General features: G+C 41.3%; 1 protein-coding gene across 1 annotated transcript; it reads left to right on the top strand.

Moving 5' to 3' along the window:
• The first annotated feature begins 2,305 nt into the window (after positions 1-2,305).
• cdc42ep4b (CDC42 effector protein (Rho GTPase binding) 4b) lies at positions 2,306-5,666 on the top strand. The gene has a single exon (XM_079577266.1). The coding sequence runs from the start codon at positions 2,528-2,530 to the stop codon at positions 3,509-3,511; it is 984 nt and encodes a 327-aa protein (XP_079433392.1). The 5' UTR covers positions 2,306-2,527; the 3' UTR covers positions 3,512-5,666.
• The last annotated feature ends 14,916 nt before the right edge of the window (positions 5,667-20,582 follow it).

Below are 20,582 nucleotides of genomic sequence, written 5' to 3'. Positions count from 1 at the left end.
ACAGTGCCAAAACACTCGTGGCACTGCGGCCCTATCTAGTGAAGATCTCTTGAATGAACTTGTTGAGCGTGGAACAATGCCCCTTGTCATCCGCGTTATTGAGTGTTCATAGACACACTCGCAGTCTCTCAAATCCCCTCTCTGTTCCCTGTAGTGCCACTGTTGCCTTCCCAACTCAATGGCGTCTTGTTGAGCGATGCAAATATTTTCTCTGCTGACGTCGCTGCTTTTTGATTATTCTCGAAGAAGGCCCATTCATGGACAGGCCCAAGAGCGTGGGTATCTGGCTCGCTCTTTCGAAAAATACTGGGGAGGGATGGCCTGGCTGTCTGCATGCTACAATCGAGCCCCTTGTTAACGGTGCACGAGGCCAGTGGGCGGTGGTTAACGGTGTGATTTTGTTAAAGATGCATGCTGGGAGCTGATGTCATCGGTGACTTAAGGACACTTGTGTGAAATCCTGCTGAAGTGGGTCATATTAGTTGGTGTAATAGAAAGGGAATACTGTTTGCAAACCTTGTCTGCTGAAGAGTCGTAGCTTTGGTAAATGTTATCAAAGTCACTGAGCTACTGCTTTACACAGTTCAAGATTTGATCAGAGTCATCATCACCAAATAAAAATCAAGTTGGTAAAGTAGGTTACGATCGTGCGTAATCTGCTGGAACTGAATGAAACCTGTCTGTACTTGGCTCTTGCGGTGACATTGTTGGTAGCCATGTTTTCCTCATTACGCAGCTGTGTCTTGAAGAGTGCTTTAAAAAGTGTATCGTCATAGCAGTCCTTTTGTTGATCTAAGACTCATTTTCTACAAACCGAACCCAGATGACTTCTTTTAACCTTGTTGATTGAGTGTTGTCAGACAGTCATTTATCAGTTCAGTGTGAGTTCGCCTCATATCACTGCTGAGGCCGACTTCCACAATACACCACCGTGCCGATGTTAAACTACCGCTTGGGGAATATTATCTGTTTGACCAAATCCTGCACTGTCTCTTTAAACAAACGAGATAAAATGGTGATGATTGCTGTGAGATATTCCGCTGGACATGTCGAAATATTTGCTGAAAAAACAAACAGAAATCTTATCTCCTGACGATAGCACAGTTTCAACACAGTGCAGGCGATCTGGACTTCTTTTATTTTTTGCCGCTAATGCTGTCCCGCTGTATTTTTCCCCTCTCTCCGCTTTTCTTTTATTCCTGCCAGCGTGAACTGCTCAGACTGCTGGTATCCTGTGTCTCGCTGGTTATGTAACAGCTAGAGGCCTGAATGGATTATAAAGCACAGTAGTGGTACTCCGTTTGGAAATATGAAAGCGGCATATGAAAGGTTTAAAGAGAGACCCCAAAAAATGTAAGGAATGGGATGCAAACCAGTTTGAGGCTATTTCTGGCTCAAAGCGTTGTGAACTTTACCCTAGAGAGAGCCTTTCTTTGCCATTATATAACATCCTTAAAAGCCACTGAATAAAACAACACACCCAAGTGCGATTTATTGGTGTTCAATGTCCCGGTTCAGATTGAAGTGTTAGTAGTTTTGAACGTGTGAAAGCCTATGGAGGCTCCATTACATGCCATCTTAAACATATTCAAGATGACTGGTTTCAGAGCAGCTTGCAATGGCTTTTCAACAGGGTAAACAATAACTTGGACCAAAACGAGACAGAGGGGTTTCAAGGACCAAGAGAATTATTCATGGGATTTGTTTTGAGACAGAAATTGTTATTGATAATCCAGTGTTCCAATCAAAATAATCTTAGAAGGTAGAAATTAAGATTGATTACTATTTTGATTAAGATCTAAACCATGACAAAAACTGAAAAGTACTGCCCCACCGTAGTAAAGGCTTGCTTATTAGTTTGTGTATTTGGTTAGAACAGTACATGTTAATGAACCCAACTCGCACTCTCAAACACAATCTCGTTCATCCTGGCCTAATGTACATGTGTAGCCAGAGGAAACCTACGCAGGAACATGGAGAACTTGCAAACTCCACACAAAAAAAGCCCCATCCGGCAGGCAAATATGTAGTTTTGGGATGTTTTTTTAGCACATAGGCTTTATTCGACAGGACTGCACTGGGTGAAAGGGGATAAAGTGTGGGGAGAGACAATCAGCAAATTTTAGGAGTGTTCTGCCTACTCGATAATCAACCTGGGGGTCGCGAGAAAATTTCAGGGGGTCACAAGATCATATGAAGGAGTTATTTTCTATGTATTTTGAATAGAAAACATGCCTTGTGCAGGTCGCGAAACACTTGCAGTTGTTTTAATGGGGGTTGTGACAAGAATAGGTTAAGAAAACTGCTCTAGACTTTCGCCTGCACCACCATTTGTAGTCAGGAGTTCTAATGTAGCCCTCTTGTCTCTTCCAGGTCTGCCTACCCCGATCTCTACCGTGTGGACCACAATGGATATACGTCATCTCCTGGGATTCTTCTTGTTTTGAGGACTTGAACACTCACCAATCGGAAGTGAACCTACTCTCCTTCATTCCTGTGCGTTTTTCTTCCTTAAAAGACTGCCATCATGCCAATCCTCAAGCAGCTTGTGTCCAACTCCAACCAGTCAAAGAGGCGGTCTCGTGCCGACCTGACCGCTGAGATGATTAGTGCCCCCCTCGGAGACTTTCGCCACACTATGCACGTGGGGCGAGGGGGTGACGCATTCGGGGACACATCTTTTCTCGCCACCCGATCAGGGGAACCTCCGAGAGAGCAGGAGACGAAACACGACTTGACCAGCTCCAAACCGAGTCTATTGTCCCGCACTTTCAGAAGCAGTAAGCGCTCCCAGTCTGTAAACCGCGCAGACAACTACAACATGGCAGCCCCCAGTAATGGTTCCTCTGCTTATGTGAAAAACGCGATATCTCTGCCTTATCTTAACAACGACGATGTAAGCAGCAATGGCGCTAACCGAATCCCAAAGAGCGCCTCGTCGAGTCCAATGAAGAAGCTAGGAGAAGTCGATCACAAACCCGCCAACGGAGCAGCGGCTATGGCCTCGCTAGACGTCGAGTTTGACGAGCGGAATTTCGGCGAACTAACAGATCTGCCGCCGTCGATGCCCAAGCCAGTCGGGATGAAGCATGCGGAGTCCATGATGTCTTTCCACATCGACTTGGGACCGTCCATGCTCGGGGATATCCTGAGCGTGATGGAGAAAAAGGGATGGGAGGAGGACGATTTGGGATTCGAGGAGGACAAGATTAGCGACGGAAGAGCTTCGCCGTCTTACATCCCGCACATCGACGACGATGACGCCGAAGTGAGGGCGCCCGCCAGGCCTCCGAGAAGTCTGAACAGCTACGCGCAAGAGATCCAAGCCAGAAACGACCACAACAGCCACGACGACAGCTGCTCCGTTTCCAGCTCCGAATCGGTCGGCAATGAGAAACGGCAGTACATCCACGAAGATACGGATAGCGCAAAGTACAGCTCGCCGCGTCACGGAGAAGATGGCGAGTTCACCTTTATGGATGACGACGATGACGACGAAATCCGGGTGTAGGCTTAACATTTATATTGAACTCTATTTTGAAGTATCTAAAGACCTTAAGACTTGGGAAGAGGTCGAACTCGCCTCTTGAAATCATACCTTGACATCAGCAGTAAACTTTAAAGCCTTATTCGCAAGGGAGATTGACCTCGTTGAAGAATTCTTGTTTTAATGATTAATAATTAAAAAAAATGGACTCTATTTGAAAAGCGCCCTTCTCAAAAAGAGCAAAGACAAGGATAGTATTTGAACGAGCCATCGGATATTACTGTGACAGTAGCTCATTTGAAGCGAATGATTTTTTTTTAACTTTTGATCACACGGTTAAAGAACTGTGGCGGACTGTCACATGAAATCCATACGGACACTGTGAGATTGAAAAGTCATGTGTCAAGCTTAAAAATCAAGATTTACGAACTGTACACACTACGCAAAGTGGAAGTGAAACTAAGAATTGTAACTTCATTCGGCCTCTCGGGTGTTGCTACACTTTGTTTATGGACTTTTATTTAGTAACCAGTTTACTGCATTCCTATCAGCACAAAGAATATGGTATAATTAATAAGGGACATGTTGTATCTAAAATGTAGGCTGTACCATACTATCTTAAGATTTTGTGGGTTTTCATTGCTTACATACTAGACATGGTCAAAGTGGACACAGGGGTTGCACGATATGAGAAATATGTGATTTGAAATGTATTAAATAACACTTAATACTAAATCGGCACCATACAACAAGGCTAAACTGAACCTTAATTAGAAAAAAAGGTGCAAATCTAGTCAGATTGAAGATATATGGCGATACATTGTGCAGCCCTAATGGGTACATTATGGCACTTACTTGACACAAAGAACACTCCTAACACTATCAGGGTATTTGAGCCGAGATGTCTGAAATCACTTGCTGCTGGTGAAATTTGAAAAATGTGAATAAAAAAGGACGTCATTGTCAAAAGTACCCAAGGACATGTGGTGGATACGCGTTTTATGGTGAGCAGGTGAAAGTCAAACGATAGACAACAGGCAAGTGATCAGGAGCGGGAACGCATACAGCATCAAACATAATCATTAAACATATCGAGACGTGTTTGTGTAACGGCAGAGTAATGCCGCTCAAAATGTTATGAAAGCTTCAAAGACGGCGGCAGCAAGAGCAGAAAAGATGCTGTAAATATGTGTGTCTTATTTCCACAAAATCAAACATTAATCGATCGATCATGCGACAGTTTTGACCGTTACAGGCTTTGGCGCTGTTCCAAAAAGCGAAGGACAGGTGTGCACTAGTGTTATTTGGCACTCAGCTTTTTTTTTTTTTCATTCATCACACTGTAGTCAATAATTACAGGTTTTTACACAGCACGTTGGTATTCCGATTGATGCCCTGTTTCCTCATTTTGAGTTAGAAAAAAAAGCTCTAATTGCAGAGTATAAAAGTAGGCTTTGATGCTACTTTGAGTATTGCGGCCTGTTGGATGAAAGATGTGTCTTAAAGGTGATATGGAAAAGTAGCCAAGTGTATTTTTAACATTGTGGTAGCAAGACTATGTTTATTTTTCTACGTGATGTCTAGATAAAGCAGTCTTAAATTTTGTATCGGGCCAAATGTACAATGTTTTTCTTATGATCCTTGAGATCGCTTAGACAGCTGCGGCCATTCTGCAGAATATATGTACATACTATGGAAAACCGTATACATATTTTCAGCTGTTTCTAAAGCTTGTGAATGAATAACAGCGAACTCTGTTATCTGCTATTTGACCTTGCAGTGCTGGCACGAGAAGCGGCGGGAGGAATGCCATGTCTTTTGTAACACTAAAGAGCACACTTCGCGGCCAAACCTTTTTTTCCGGGAAAGAACTGTGCGTCTAAACGTGCGGACTTGCCGAACTCGTGGAGATAACATCTAGGAAATAATATGTTTTGAATTTCTTGGTACTTGGGAAAGAAAGTAAGAGAGAAAGTCGACCAAAATAATGTATATGAGGAATATACAGTAAGTGCCCCAATGGACTGAGCAAGATGGCCCATTGTTAAAGCTATAACATGTTTTTTTTGTTTTTGTTTCGGCAGCAGCACTATGCCAAGTTTGTACTGTTTCCTTTCCTCCGCTCTGGTTTTACATTATGTTAATATATTCATCTCTCTCACTTTCCTCCTTTTGACTTAACAGCTCTATTTTTCAACAAATAAAAGCTGGTAATCTTTCACTATGCCTCCGGTGTTTTGAATATCAATCAACGTTAATGTTTGTTCTGTTCATTTTTAGCATGCCCTCATCCAAAATATGCAGACGGGGAATGACATATTTTACTTAAATGTTATGCTGTAACCTTTAAGTAAATATCTATCAATATGTATCAACGATTTATATATATTTATGTCTTTATTTCCACATTAGCGCTGGTATTTCATGTTAACTTCAAGTAGAGTGCAGAAAAAGCGTGACATCAGCAGTAGGTGGGAGATGAGTGTTTGGAGCTCTTGGATGAACAGTTTTTTTAAAATCAATTTTGTAAACGTTAAAAAGCTCAGAGAAGTCAATAGGCTCCCTAGTTCTTTGTGAAGTGAATATTGAGGTTATTAAAGCAGTATTAATATGTATTTCCTGACCTAGATGAAAGCATTTGCAGTTTTACGTGAGTCCACAGCAGCTGAAAGTCGATATATAGACCTGGCCGGGATCCATTCTAAAATGAGTATTGCATAACATTACCTCACATTACATCACAAAAAAAAAAAATCTTGTTAGTGCAATGTCATAGCAAAAATATGGCATCAGCCGTTATACTGGTCAAAAATCGAGGTTGGGTACAGGAGATTAATTGCTGTGAAGCTGAAGGAGTTGCAGTAGAAGTAGGGATAGCTTTTAAGAGAAAAGTAGAAATTGGAAATAAAAACAAGTAATTGGTGATATGTGGTGTAAGCATTAGTGGGGTATATACATGCCATAGAATAGATGATATTTTCTTTACACAAGTCATTCTTTATCCAGATGTAAATTCATCAAATGCCTGCTTCACAATGTAAAACTAAAAAGTTGAGGTTACCAGAATTCTACCATTAAAAAAAAAAAAAATTAAAAGAACAGGATTCTTGTATCGTCTAAGCTATTTTGGTTGTTCTTTCCAGGTAATTTTCTAATCACCCGAGACTGAAGTTTTAATCATCTTCAAATGATCCGGTGTCGCATTTGTTTTTCAACATCTCGTCTTGATGATGGGAGAGTGTGGACCACTGCGCAAACCTTTCTCCAGCACATCACGCAGATTCTCAGTGGGGTTAAGATCTGAACTCTGTGGCCAATCCATGCGTGAAAATAATGTCTTATGCTCCCTGAACCACTCACAATATGAGCCCGATGAATCCTGACATCTCGGAATCTTGGAATATGTCCATTGGGGAAGAAGAAATCCATTCATGGTATAGCCTGGTGGAGTCGGGGGGCAAAGCGCTCGATTTACCGATCGATCTACGTTCCCACCCTCACCTATGGTCATGAGATTTAGGTAATGACCGAAAGGACAAGATCGCGAATACAAGCGGCCGAAATGAGTTTCCTTCGCAGGGTGGCTGGGCGCACCCTTCGAGATAGGGTGAGGAGCTCAGTTACCTGGGAGGAGCTCGGAGTAGAGTCGCTGCTCCTTCACGTCGAAAGGAGCCAGCTGAGGTGGCTCGGGCATCTGTTCCGGATGCCTCCTGGTCGCCTCCCGCGGGAGGTGTTCCATGCATGTCCAAGTGGGACAAGGCCTTGTGGAAGGCCCAGGACACGGTGGTGGGACTATGTCTCCGAGCTGGCCTGGTGTCGCCTCGGGGCCCCCCCAGAAAAGCTGGAGGAGGTGTGTGTGGATCGGGAAGTTTGGGCATCTCTGCTAAGACTGCTGCCCCCGCGACCCGGCCCCGGATAAAGCGGAAGAAAAGGGATGGATGGATGGATGGATGGATGGATGGATGGATGGATGGATGGATGGATGGATGGATGGATGGACGGATGGTATAGCCTGGTCATTCAGGATGTACAGTACCTGATCATTCAGGATATATAACATTCAGGATGTTTAGGTTGTTAACTGATATGTAACCTTGTCAGTCAGGATGTACAGTACCTGGTCATTCAGGATATATAACATTCAGGATGTTTAGGCTGTCAACTGATATATAACCTGGTCATTCAGGATATACAGTAATCTGGTCATTCAGGATGTACAGCACCTGGTCATTCAGGATATATAACATTCAGGATGTTTAGGTTGTCAACTGATATATAACCTGGTCATTCAGGATGTACAGTAACCTGGTCATTCAGGATATATAACATTCAGGATTTTTAGGCTGTCAACTGATATAACCTGGTCATTCAGGATATACAGTCGCCTGGTCTCTTTGAACACAGTATTTATTTATTTTTTTGTTCAGGTAATGTATTACCTTTTATAAATACTCAGTTAAAGAAATAACCTTTAAACTTACATATTGCAGGTGTAAAAGCTAAAGATATGAACCGTAATCCGTGTAAATAAACTGTATTTTAAACAGGGCAACACATTCATATTTACAGTGCACAATCAGTATCTTTCCTCACTGTTCATCCGATAATTTATGCGGTAGCGACTAAACGATATGAGCTGACTTGTACACACACGAAGAAGAGTTACGACCTTTCCCAGCCTTTAATCAAATATTACGGGCAAGTCATGGCCTGTAGCTGAAGCTCATCAAAGTGCTCCAGATTAATGCAGCATAAATTTAACACTTTAATTTTTTTTACAGAAGAGAGTGATTTGTGTAGGAAACTGAGTAATACTTGAATCTATTAATCTTGGGTAGAATTTTGTGGGAAATCCCCAAGCAACATTTAAAATCAAAAGAGCAATGAAAAGAGCAAAAAGAAAAAAAGTGATGAAAACAAGGTGAAAACACGACACAAAAAGCAATGAAAAGGCCACAAAAACGCGGCGAAAAAAAAGACGAAAATATGTTAAAAAAAAAATTAAATAAAAAAAAGTAATGAAAAAGCAAAACATTTAAAAAAAAAAAAAAAAAGATAAGTCAAATCAGTCATAAAAACGCAACAAAAAGCGACAAAAAAAGCAATGGAAAAACAATAAACGCTTCAAAAAAGTGACAAAAACGCGGCGACAATGTGACGGCAAAGTTACGTCATCACTTGTGGAGGCTACGTCTTACCTTTCAAATGAGGCGTTACACTGTCGCTCTCCTGTCGAGAAGCTTTTAGATTTGGGTAATACCGAACCGGAAAGAAATGCACTCGGTTCAGTCGAGGGCTAAGAGGTTAACATCCATGCAAACTGTAGTATAGCACAAAGGGGGACTGAGCGCTGCCAGATTTTACGGTGTTCCTCGACCGCCCTCTAGTGGTGCACTGGTTGAATTGTCGAAAAGAATAAGAGGACCATAGTTTTTTTTTTTTACTTTAACAGCAAAGACAAGGCAGTGATAATCTTGTTTGGAATGGGACGGTCGTTCAAATTGGTTTGGGTAACTATGGGATAGAGTATAGGAAATTACAAATCCTAATATTTCCTTACCATTTTCAGTACGGACAAGACAGATCATTTTGTTGCTACTATGTTCCTTTTACTGATGAGACTTTAATTACATTCTTCATGTTTACACCTTTGATATCTTTGCCTGTGTCGAACGCTATGAACCCTCAAAATAAAAATACAAAATATCTACGTAGCCACTAGAGGGCACCAGAGAGCTTCACTGTCCACAGTTCAAGTCCCACTTTGCATTGGTTGCTGGTCTGCCTGTTCTCATGTACATCTGTTCTGCCTGTTCTCATGTACATCTGTTACCGTTTGTACTTTATCCAACACTTCTTATTTTCTCAAATTATTCATAAGCAAAATGTCCATCATTATCAAACTAGTGTGCGTGCCTGAATGCCTGGTGTCTTATGTGAATAAGACACCAACTATAGCCACACCCTGTTTAGTCTGAAGGTGTAGATCCCTTGTAATCCCGAATTGAGCCCTATAATAACACAATGAAGAAGTCATAGTTATCTAAAAAATATATACATATATAAATATATATGCCATGCTTTAAGTCAAATGTATAGGATTTCCCTCCGCATGATTGCATTGTGTATTCTCAAAAGCGTTGGTTGTGTTAGCTGACAAAGTGCAGCTCATCACAGGGTGATTTAAAACCGTGCACATACCTCTGAAAACTCAAATATTTATTCTGAGTCACACTGAGGCGGTACGACGGACAATTCATCTCTGTAAAATGAGACCTTGGTCAAACAGAGAGATGAAAGTATAATGAAATAGCCTCCGAGCATAAAGGCAACCTGAAATCATAGCTTAAAACTGGTTTGGCTAGTGTTTAGCTGTAATGATTGAGTTGATTGAGCAATTTAATCAAGTGAATTTGATTCTCCCCTAAAAATGTAAAAAAAAAACAGACAAAAAGCTGAATAAGTTCAAGTTTACTATGGGCCACTCTCTGATGTGTTGTCTATGCTTTCCACATCTTCCCATGTTTCTTATTTAGCCTTTTCTGCTTCAGGCCAGATGAAAGGGCATATTTTTGCATTTTCCTTTCATTTCCTCTTTCTATGTATTAGTCCATTTGACCATAATGCCGTCCGCTTCCGTAGCAACGAGTGCTGGACGGACAAATGTGCAAGTTTTACATTTCCTTGAATCATATCCAACAATTTTGATGAATTCCTTGTTGACAGAACATTGTTTTATGAAGTTTACATCTGTTTTGTAACCAATTCAAGTGCTCTTGATTTATGAAGGACATCCATTACATCGTCAAAAAGGTTCACAAGTTGTCATCTGTACTGTTTTAGCATGTAGCACAACCTTATAGGCCTCTCATCTTAAGAGACTTCTTCAGCAACCACCATTGTTTTAAGCAGCAGGCTAAGATTAATGGAACATACTGGTACCATTTTCATTCTACTACTACTTTTTTTCCTTTGTGTAGTCTACACTGTAAAAATGAAGTACACGTTTCTTGAAATTGGTGTATTTGCCCTTGATTTGTAAAATAAAAGAAACATCACGTTGCACTTGAAACTATATGATAAGGTTTTTTTTTCTTTGTTCTGTTTTGTTGTTTTCATTTTAAGTGGAAAATGACTCTACATGGAGAGTCTTCTACTTGGCAAGTCAAAATGACTTAAAGCAAAACTAGGGGCGACAGTGGCACAGATGGTAGAGAGGGTCGTCTCGTGATCGGAAGGTCGGGGGTTCGTTGTGTCCTTGGGCAAGACACTTCACCCACATTGCCCCCAGTGTCTGCGTACATTGGTGTATGAATGAGAGTATGAATGGGTGAGTGGATCCTTGCTGTAAAGCGCTTTGAGTGCCTAATGTAGGTGGAAAAGCGCTATATAAGTTGAGACCATTTACCATTTACCATTTAAATAACTCATGCCCCTAGAGGCCATAAGCGGCACTGCATGTTTACTCATTAATTGTCCATGAGAGTAAATACTACGCTGCCAGAAAAGACAAAGCTAGCTCACAGTTAGCTTTGTCCGCTAGCATGTTAGCTTCTTCTTCATGAGTCCATTAGTGTGTATTACCCCTCTGACTCGGAGGTAGGGAAAGTTGCAAGGGTGGTTTTCTAACCAGAGACACCAGGGGGAGATGAAAGACCCCCCAATCATCCCATTAACACTTGTATTACCCCCAGAGGGACGACAAAAAGGATTTATTAAGGTAAACAAGGTACATATTTCTTTTTTAAAAGCTTAAACAGTCTTTATTTGAGCCATTTTAACACATTTTTTTTGCAGTGAAACCAGTAAACCTCTCTCAACAAGATTTAATAAAAATACATCCTGCAGCTAAAAGATTGTTGGTTGCTGACAAAGCCCCATCATATGGTGAGAGGCAAAACATCTACAATTCAAAACATTTAAAAAAAAAAAAAAAGTACAGCTGACGGCTTGAGAACCTTTTTAATCCATTTTACTACTTGCTGTCTGTGCCTGGCAGCTGTCAATCAAAGGTATCGGCTTAGTTCCTTGCTTGGCCCCGTCCTCAGCAATTCTCTTTGTAATGAGGAGGCGGAAAGAGAATTCTGAATTTACTACTATGTGTCACCAAGAACAGGGACTCTCCATAATTCTTCACCTCTCTCTGACCTGACGTGTCCTGCCTGTTGTTATTTAAAAAAACACTCGCACTCTTCCTGTCTTGTTTCCTGCAGCCTTCCCGCTGTCAGTCCAGGTTTTCCGGGCCAACTCCCTGCACTTCCTGGCCCTGGGATCTAACCCCTGCCTTGGAGTTCCTTTGTGGGGCAATAGGGCATAGATGGCCAGTGGCACTTTCAACTTTTCTTTTTTTTCTTCTCATCCCTACAAAAAAACATGGGCGTTTCCTTCACATTTGGTCCTGTTTGAATGAAAAGTCGATGGGTGGAGTTGAGAGATTCTACAATGAAAAACATAGGAAATAGACAAACTGGGCTTCACTACTGGAGCCCCTCCCTTCCTCTTTAGTGTTTGTTTTAAGCCAGTTGTATATGTTCATTTGTAGTATAGGCTTTCCCTGCGCACAGTGAGTCAGGACCCAAGGATGTAGTAGGAAGTTTCTGGGATCCGTAAGTCAAATGGTGTGTTTGCAGTGAGAGACTTGCAATGGTGGTGCATGGGCTTCAGATCAAAATCTAATATCAAATCTAATCAATCCAATGAAATGAGCACAAAAAATAGGCAATACAAGTCCTACTTGAAAACATAAGTTAAATCCACACTATACGTAAGAACGTTCACAATAAACACAACAAAATACAGCCATTATTTTGTCAAGGTTACTTTTAATGGTAAAAAATACAACGAGGTCATCTTCCTAATTTTGTGACAGATCGTTAGGAGAATGTTAAGTATAATTTTTCTTGCCTTTGACTTTTTGTTGTAGTCCCATTTCATGTGTTTTTGTCTTGTTTAAGTGTTGTCTGTTGTTCTAAGTGCAAATTAACATATTTGCAGTGTTGGGAGTAATGTATTACAAAAATATAACTTTTTTCTAAGGAATATAACATTAATGTAACAACATATTACTTACTCAAAATACCGGAATACATTAGTCATTACAATTCACGTGACTTGAGTTATAAGCGCATTTAAATGTACAGGTGTACACACTGGTGGGTGTCACTTTATTTTACAGTACCTTGATACATTGTACCAAACTAAATTTAGTACAATGTAATGTGCTCTGCAACAATGTGTTTAACTTGTAGCTACGGGTTAGATAAACAATGGAATAACTTGTTTTAGTACTTTGTAGGTACATAATATAATAGGACATGAGACCCTTAGGGTTAGGCTTTAAGGTTAGGGTTAGAGTTATGTCTTATAGGTACAAGTTATTACAGATTGTTACAAAGCCCATTACATCGTACTAAATTTAGTTTGGTACAATATATCAAGCGCAGTGTAAAATAAAGTGATACCCACAGGTATATTAAGATGCAGATGTGTGTAGCTAACATCATCAAACAAAGCAGAGGGAATGGGGGAAAGAGAAGGAAAAGCAAATATTTTTCTGCAGTTTTTCTCAATGGCATTATTACTATTTTCGGGTTTATATTTTGCCAAAAGTAACTCAAAAGTAACTCAACGTAGTGTAACTCAGTTACATTTTTGAAACAGCAATATTACATTTTTATAGATGTAACTACCACAGAATACATTACAATGTATTACAGTTTTTAAAGTAACTTGCCCAACACTGCATATTTGTAACACCCCAATTCTTCACAGGAATGAGTTTCACAAATAGACTTTCCAAGGTCATTGTCACAGAAATGCTACAAAATTAACGCTTCTTCCTTTGGCAATCTTATTTCACGACAATCCAAAACCTACTAAAAACCAGCATACAGTAAATGTCCTTAACTCAAGCACTTTATAAACCATTTACGGTATTCAAGATAAGGCGGCATTTTTCCCAGTTTCTCTTGTGAACGTATCCCCTGGGAAGCTCCGCAGTGTAGCTTTCCATGATCTGTTTTACATGTTGACATATGCTAATGGAGGGACTACAGAAACACTTGAGCTTCCTAAAAAAAAAAAAAAACAGCTCATAGATCAAGTTCAAAGACATATTGAATTGCTTATGTAAATGCTCACATCTGTGGCCCTTCTCCTGCCTTCGGGACCACTGCCTCTTCTGTGTTATTCGAAGGATTTCCTGTCGAGGAGAAGTTGGATTTAGTTTAGTCGTTTTATTAAAGGCTTACAGTAGGAGCAGAGTAAAGTATCGTTCTGGAGCTTTTACAGTTGAGTGCCCTGTTCAATAATGTCTTAATAATGCTTTTGAAATACTACGGCACTTATACAGATACACAGCGTATGAGAGGGTATTGACTGGCAGTGGTCAGAGCTTTTGGCAGATAAATGGACCATTACACCAGCCATTAATAATCTTTTTACTGCTTTCCTGTGGTGCTCCAAGTCTGAGGGAAATGCTCAATGCTTAAGGAAAAACGGATTTGCTTTGAAATGGGCACAGAGTCAAGATCTCCTTTTTACACTTTGTAAAAAAAGATGATGAAAAGGTCATGTTTACATTGTCCACAGGCTCAGTGTTTGTTGTTGTCATTGACCCTGAAATGTGCAGTGAGTGAACGGAGCGATGATACAGAAGTGGAGGAAAACCTCAAAGAATGTGTCAGCCTCCGCAAAAAAACCCTCGTCTTTCCAAGAAGCTTTCTGCGGAGTTTGCACGTGGTGACGGTTTGGAGCGCGGACCACACACACGGCGCTAACCCACTTCTTCCATTTTAGGAGGAGGGTTTATTTACAATGGCACAGCGAGGACCCGGAGGAAACCGGCTGAACATCTGAAAACGACATCTCTCATTTCCACTTTTCGTTTGTCTTAAAAGGCACACTGTGTAACATTTCACCTGATGACTAATAAACCTCAAGCATTTATTTTGTTACAGGTAGATATGGTTGCAGCTGCCAAATCCCTAAAACAATAGAAAATAATTACCAAATGTGTCACCACTCCTAATACTTGACTTAACTTGACTGGGAGCGGGGACGTCTCCAGCTCGTTTCCATGGCGATATCGACTAAAGGCAGCCAAATATTAGATTTAAACAGGGTTAGGTCCTCATCCATATCCATTCTTTGATTACCCACCACAAAAATAGCACTTTCTGTGTCATCAGCATGAGCATGTTTTGTATTACTGGCAACTGTATTGTCCGAAATGTCACGCAGTGTGCCTTTAAATACACTTAAAGCTTGTTTTTACTCAATGTGTCTCAACTGTTTCACGATTACTAATTGGAGGAACATCTTTCCTCATTGTTTGGGACAAAGTCATGCATTTTTTGTTTCTGTTAAAGCAGTACTAAGTAACGTATGCCCCTAGAGGCCATAAGCGCCACTGCAGGTGTCGTAGCATGTTGAGATTTTTTACTCATTAATTGTCCGTGAGAGTAAATACTACGCTGACAGAAAAGACAAAAGGGGAGATGGATATTGTACATCCAATTACACAATGGAAATAATTTGTTTCACTCAAATTTGGCTGTAAATACTTTTCAAGTGGCGCTAGCCCGCAGTTAGCTTTGCCCGTTAGCCTGTTAGCTTCTTCTTCGTGATTAGTGTGGATTGGTTGCTCCGGTCCGGTGGCGGTCAAGTTGCGATTGTTGTTTGCTGGCCAGAGACACCAGGGGGAGATGAAAGACCCCCCAATCATCCCATTAACACTTGCATTACCCCCAGAGGGACCACGTTAAGGATTTATTAAGGTACACAAGTTACTTAGTACTGCTTTAACCTCTTAACCTCCACCTGAACCAAGCACATTTTCTCTAGTTTGCCATGACCCACATGTGAAAGCTTATTGAAAAAAGTGTCAAAAATAGCGACAAAAACAGGGATGAAAACGCAACAAAAATTGATGAAAACATGGCTAAAAAGTGATGAAAAGCCACAAAGAAGCCACAAAACAGCGTCAAAAACATGCTGGAAAAGCAACGATAACGCAATAATAAGACTGACAAAAAAGTGACAAAAACATGACGAACATGCAAGAAAAGAGGCACAAAAAGCAACAAAAAAAAACTATGAAAACACAACAAAAATGTGAGAACAAAGAGACAAAAATGCAACATAAGAGACCGACAATAAAGTTCCCAGAAAAGCAACAAAACCAAAAAATGACACAAAAGCAACAAAAAAGTGACGAAAAAGCAACGGGAAAAATCGACCAAATAGCAACAAACAACAACATAAAAACCTATGAAAACACGGCAAAAACACTTCAAATATGTGACAACAAAGCGGCGACAATGGGACAAAATGTTGCAATCAGTTTTGTAGGCCTTGCTTTCAAATGAGGTGTTACACCGGCCTAGAGGCTGTAACCTTTTCGATTCAGGTAAGGCCAAACTGAAGAACATGTACGTGAGGGTTAAGAGGTTAACTTTAAAGTGTAAAAAAGACGATGCACCTCAGTGACCTCTATAGACATTCATCTTTAGTACCTTTTGCATATTGTGGAAAGCTGCAAATGAATGAATATTGAAAGTGTGGCAAGAGATATTTTGCTATAAACTTTGCAATGGACTGCAACGGTAACAAAACAAGTCGGCGTGAGAACCAAACAACATATTGTGCAGCCATCATGCTTTGATTTCCCAGTGCAGTGTCACGTTCAGGTGTTGTCGTAATTGAGCTGTCCAAACCGAGGTGTAGAAGTGACCTGTGATTCTCCACTGGAACAAGGAGTGAGAAATATTTCCCCTAATCCAAAATGGCCGCCCCCTCTCCACGAAATGCCCACCCACCAATCGTAAATCTAAATGGCCGTTCTGCTGTCAGACTGACCTGCCCGATATTTTGTCGAGAGGAAGCCCTGACACGAGTGATATCCGAACACTGTTTTTGTTTTCTGTGTTTTTTCACTAAATATTAAGTGTAGCTTAACAACACATAATAACACACTAAAATGCATTGTGTCTATTTTGTTCTTGTAAATCCTGCTGTGATTTGTCCGGCTGTAGCAGTGCACAGTCACAGAGTTGACATTGGAGAGGGGGCCGAGGCGTGTCTGGTCCGGTCCTGCTGACTGATGAGATGTTGGATTCCGGGAGGGGGGTGGGCAAGGCTTTCCTCTTTAGTGAGCGGCCAAAACCACTCCCCACTCCCCTCTCCGGCACTCACCGCGCACATTTGGCAACGCATCGCCAAGCGGAGTTTCCATTTCTCCAGCTGTGGCTATAGATAACACCATTAAACATTGTAATAAGCAGGTGGGCACCGATGATGGATAGAAAGCCCATTGGATGTTGAACATAGAAGCTAGTAAATATGTGTACTTTAGTTAAAAAGGCTAAATATTTTAGAACTTCTGGGTAAAAATGTGAGGTATTACAAGGGCTTAAACGTTAGGTTGCAGCACCTAATGTCACATTGCCAGCCTTAGCACAGCCTCCAACATGTTGCACTTCCCTCAATGATGCACTATAACACATGTGTCAAGGTCCACAGGAAGTCTCTAGCCCATTCATGTGCGGAGTTATGGGTTTTAAAGGGGGGGTATTATGCAAAATCGACTTTTTCAAGCTTTACATCATGTTATTATGTCATTCCCTCATTAAAAACATGCCTGAAGTGTTGCCTTGGCACATTCACGTATTTTTGAGTAATCTGTAAAAACTCTGATGGCGGCCATTTTAGGGATAGGTTTGAGTCCTCCTAGGAACGCCCCCACCTCCTGGAGACGCCTCCGAGCTTTCGTCACCAGCCGAGTAACCAATCACTGCTCCTCAGCAGAACCCCCTCCCCACTGATGCCACAGACAGCGTGTGGAGGGGGCGTGTCGGAAAGGGTCAGAGGTTCTTAAAGAGACAGAGGCCTATTTCAAGACATTCACTACAGCCATTTTGAGAGAGCAATTTTATACAAGGCAGTTATTCTAATTTACTGCATTTACAGACCAACAGAAGGTTTCGTCATATAGACTGGTGCTATGTGATTGAAAAAAGCATAATACCCCCTCTTTAATGAAATAACCAGTTTGCTCACTCTAGCCACTAGGGGGCAGCTTATTTATTTATTTTTTTAAAAGGAAAGAATTCCACATGTGTCCAGCAGAGGGCAGTGACATAATAAGAGATCAGGATGTAAACAGCATATTATAGCCATGTGGTAAATTTTCTGTGGCTAGTAGTAGTAACTTATTGCCATGGAGTGTGGAGTGAACTTTATGCAGCACTTTGAGAAACATGTGACACAGGCTGATAAAGCGCAATAAGTGTAAACTGTTGTTATTCATGAGGCCACAGTCCACCCTTGCACTACAATGTCCAGTAAGAAAAATTAATTAATAGAAAAACCCTCGTGAAACACAGCGAGCTTCACTGAGTGCGGTTAAATCACTTGAGTCTGAATAGAGGCATGTTAATTGCGAAGATCAACAGTTGTGGCCACTGTGCCTGCAGCCTCCGCGGAGTCCCAGACAATGTTGAGCTTTGTAGAATAAAGTAGTGACTTTGAAAACTCTGTCTGCGGCTCATTACAGAGTTAATGACAGAGCAGGTGCCTGTGTCCGCCCACAAAATCCAACCACTGCAAGTTAGTTTGGCTTTTCGGACCACCTTTAACAGTCAGGCTCAGCGCGACGACTAAAGCAATTGGAACAAATGGGAGTCCAAACTTAAGGGGAATTGTGTTTGTGAAACCTCTCAGTCAGTCCGAAGTTTTCTAACATAGAGAAAGGTTTCGCTAATGAGGAATTCTGGAATTACTGTGATAACAAAGCAAACCTGATCATTTCCTTGACTGTGCTTTGGGGGTTGTAGGACGGTGGAATGACATGAATCTGCACATTTCTCATCGTGGGAGTGGCCATTGTCTGCTGAAATGTTGGCAGACGGCGCGGTGACAGTGGAGGTTTGGATTTATGAATTCTATTTTGTGGTAAAATAAATGAAAGAATGCTTTGTCACAACTTCGAAATAAGTCCACAACTACATTTACTATACAGAACTACAGAGAGTAACTGAAGTTTTAAATTACCTTTAAGCGATAACTTCAATAGAGGAAAAACGTTTTTGTACACATTACAAGTTCAAAACCATATATGCTTTTATAGTATGTGTACTGCCTTGTGCTGCATGTACTGTCATTGCGAACATGCTCACAGTAAACTGCTAATGCAAGTTCATTACGTGTACCTTTGTTCTTGTACATTTCATTCACATGTCCATGCCCAGACCAACCCCTCATATTCACAAGAGGAAGCTAACTGCAATTACATTTGTATGTTTTGTGCTAATAAGGCGAGACGTGTCCTGTTGTTGAATTAGTAAATCAAACCTTATCCAAACATGCCCCGTACATGTTTGGATAAGAAATGAAGTAGAGATGTGTGTCTTTTATTGCCTCTAAATCCTGCTCTCCCCATCTGACCTGCTTTATAAATACACGCGAGCCGCCTCGCTAAATGGACAGTGATAAGTGGATGAGCCGAGGGAGAGAGCGCTGCAGCTGTCTCCACTGCAAAGAGGTTCTCCACATCCTGGAGGGCAGCTGTGCTAAGGCTAATGCTGTGTGCACACGTGAGCTATAGGGAAACACTGAGAGAGTGATCAAACGGCGGTAAAATCGGGAGATTTGTTGCTTTCATCGATTAACTGCTAAATAACTGTTTATGCCAGGCAGGTTCAAACAACTACGGACATTACTGTTGACACAATCCATGTTGTTGACTTTGAGAGACAATATGGCAACCCTTCACTGTAATCTAATTAGATTACAGTTGAAATTTCACCCACACAAACATATCGCCAAAGGACAATTATGTGGAGAGAGAGAGCTTAGTCATTTCAGAAAAGGAAAATAAATCTAGCTTCTGCAATGTCAAATGACTCTGTGTTGCATTAAAGGAAAAAAAACGCTTAGAAAATCCACAATGATTAATTTTGTGATTTGGATTGTGAACACATCACGTAGCCATATTTAAATAGGGATAACGTGGAAGAGCTTGGTCGCTTCTATCTTCACCTCTGTTTGGACCTATAGAAGAGAGGAGGAGAGGCTAAATGCTAACGCCGTCTGTGATGTGTTTACGTGACTGAGGGCACGCGTGAAGACCAGACAGGTACAAATCAACTCGTCTAAGCTAATGTAAGAACATATCTCAGTATGTAAAAACGGTGGCCTATTCCTGTAACTTTTCACCAAGATCTCGTATTGATGATTGGAGAGTGTGACCACTGTGTAAAGCCTTCTCCAGCACATCCCGGATGTAGCAGTGCGGGGTTCACCTTACCAATTGGTCTATAAAAGGGGCACTGCCTTCACTGATCTCCGCCCTGTCGGGGGAGACCACGCACCCATAAAGGTTGAGTGGTCGGCTATCTCCCAATCCACTTCATTACCTTGCTGCGGCAGGGCTAGCGGGTGGGACGTGGGGTATGTACGTTTGTGACATGTAAGGAGCTGCGATACCCCGGTATGCGATCCATGTATGCAGTTAGGCTTTCCATTGTACGATTCTAACACTGTAAAACTGTAAGCCATGGCAACAGTTTAACAGCCTGCCTACAGCGGAAACATGTTATGTTAAGGCCATGGTTACTCTGATCACCAGCACATTTCTCCTATTCAAATCTATTTTAATATTCTTGTTATCATGTCTCTGTCACCATCAAGCTAGATGAACCTGTGTTTCCCTTTCAGTTAATAGTTGTAAAAATCGGGGTCAATCATAGGCAACCAAGATCCCCCTCTGGTCACACAAAGATTCTAAGATCTGGACTCCATGGTGGCCAACCTATGTGTGAAAATGATGTGTCTTGCTCCCTGAACCGCTCTTTCACGAATCCAGACTTTGTCATCTTGAAATACACTCATGCCATCAGGGAAGAAATAATCCATTGATGGAATAACCTGGCATTCAGGATTCTGAGGTCATCAGCTGAACTCATTCTTTGGGCTCATAGTGTTGCTGAATCTGGACCTGACCAACTGCAGCAACCCCAGATAAGAAAAATAAAACTCAGGTAGCAACTTTTTTATTGTCAAGCAGTGTAACAAGTTCATTATCTTTATGTTTCCT

The sequence above is a fragment of the Gobius niger genome (assembly GCF_951799975.1).
Source record: "Gobius niger genome assembly, chromosome: 19".
Taxonomy (NCBI): Eukaryota; Metazoa; Chordata; class Actinopteri; order Gobiiformes; family Gobiidae; genus Gobius; species Gobius niger.
The sequence above is the reverse complement of the archived record's forward strand: the minus strand, read 5'-3'. Positions and strand labels throughout refer to the sequence as shown.

What these genes read in the sequence shown, in the direction of transcription:
- cdc42ep4b (XM_079577266.1), top strand. Translation starts at nt 2,528, where the DNA reads ATGCCAATCCTCAAGCAGCTTGTGTCCAACTCCAACCAGTCAAAGAGG.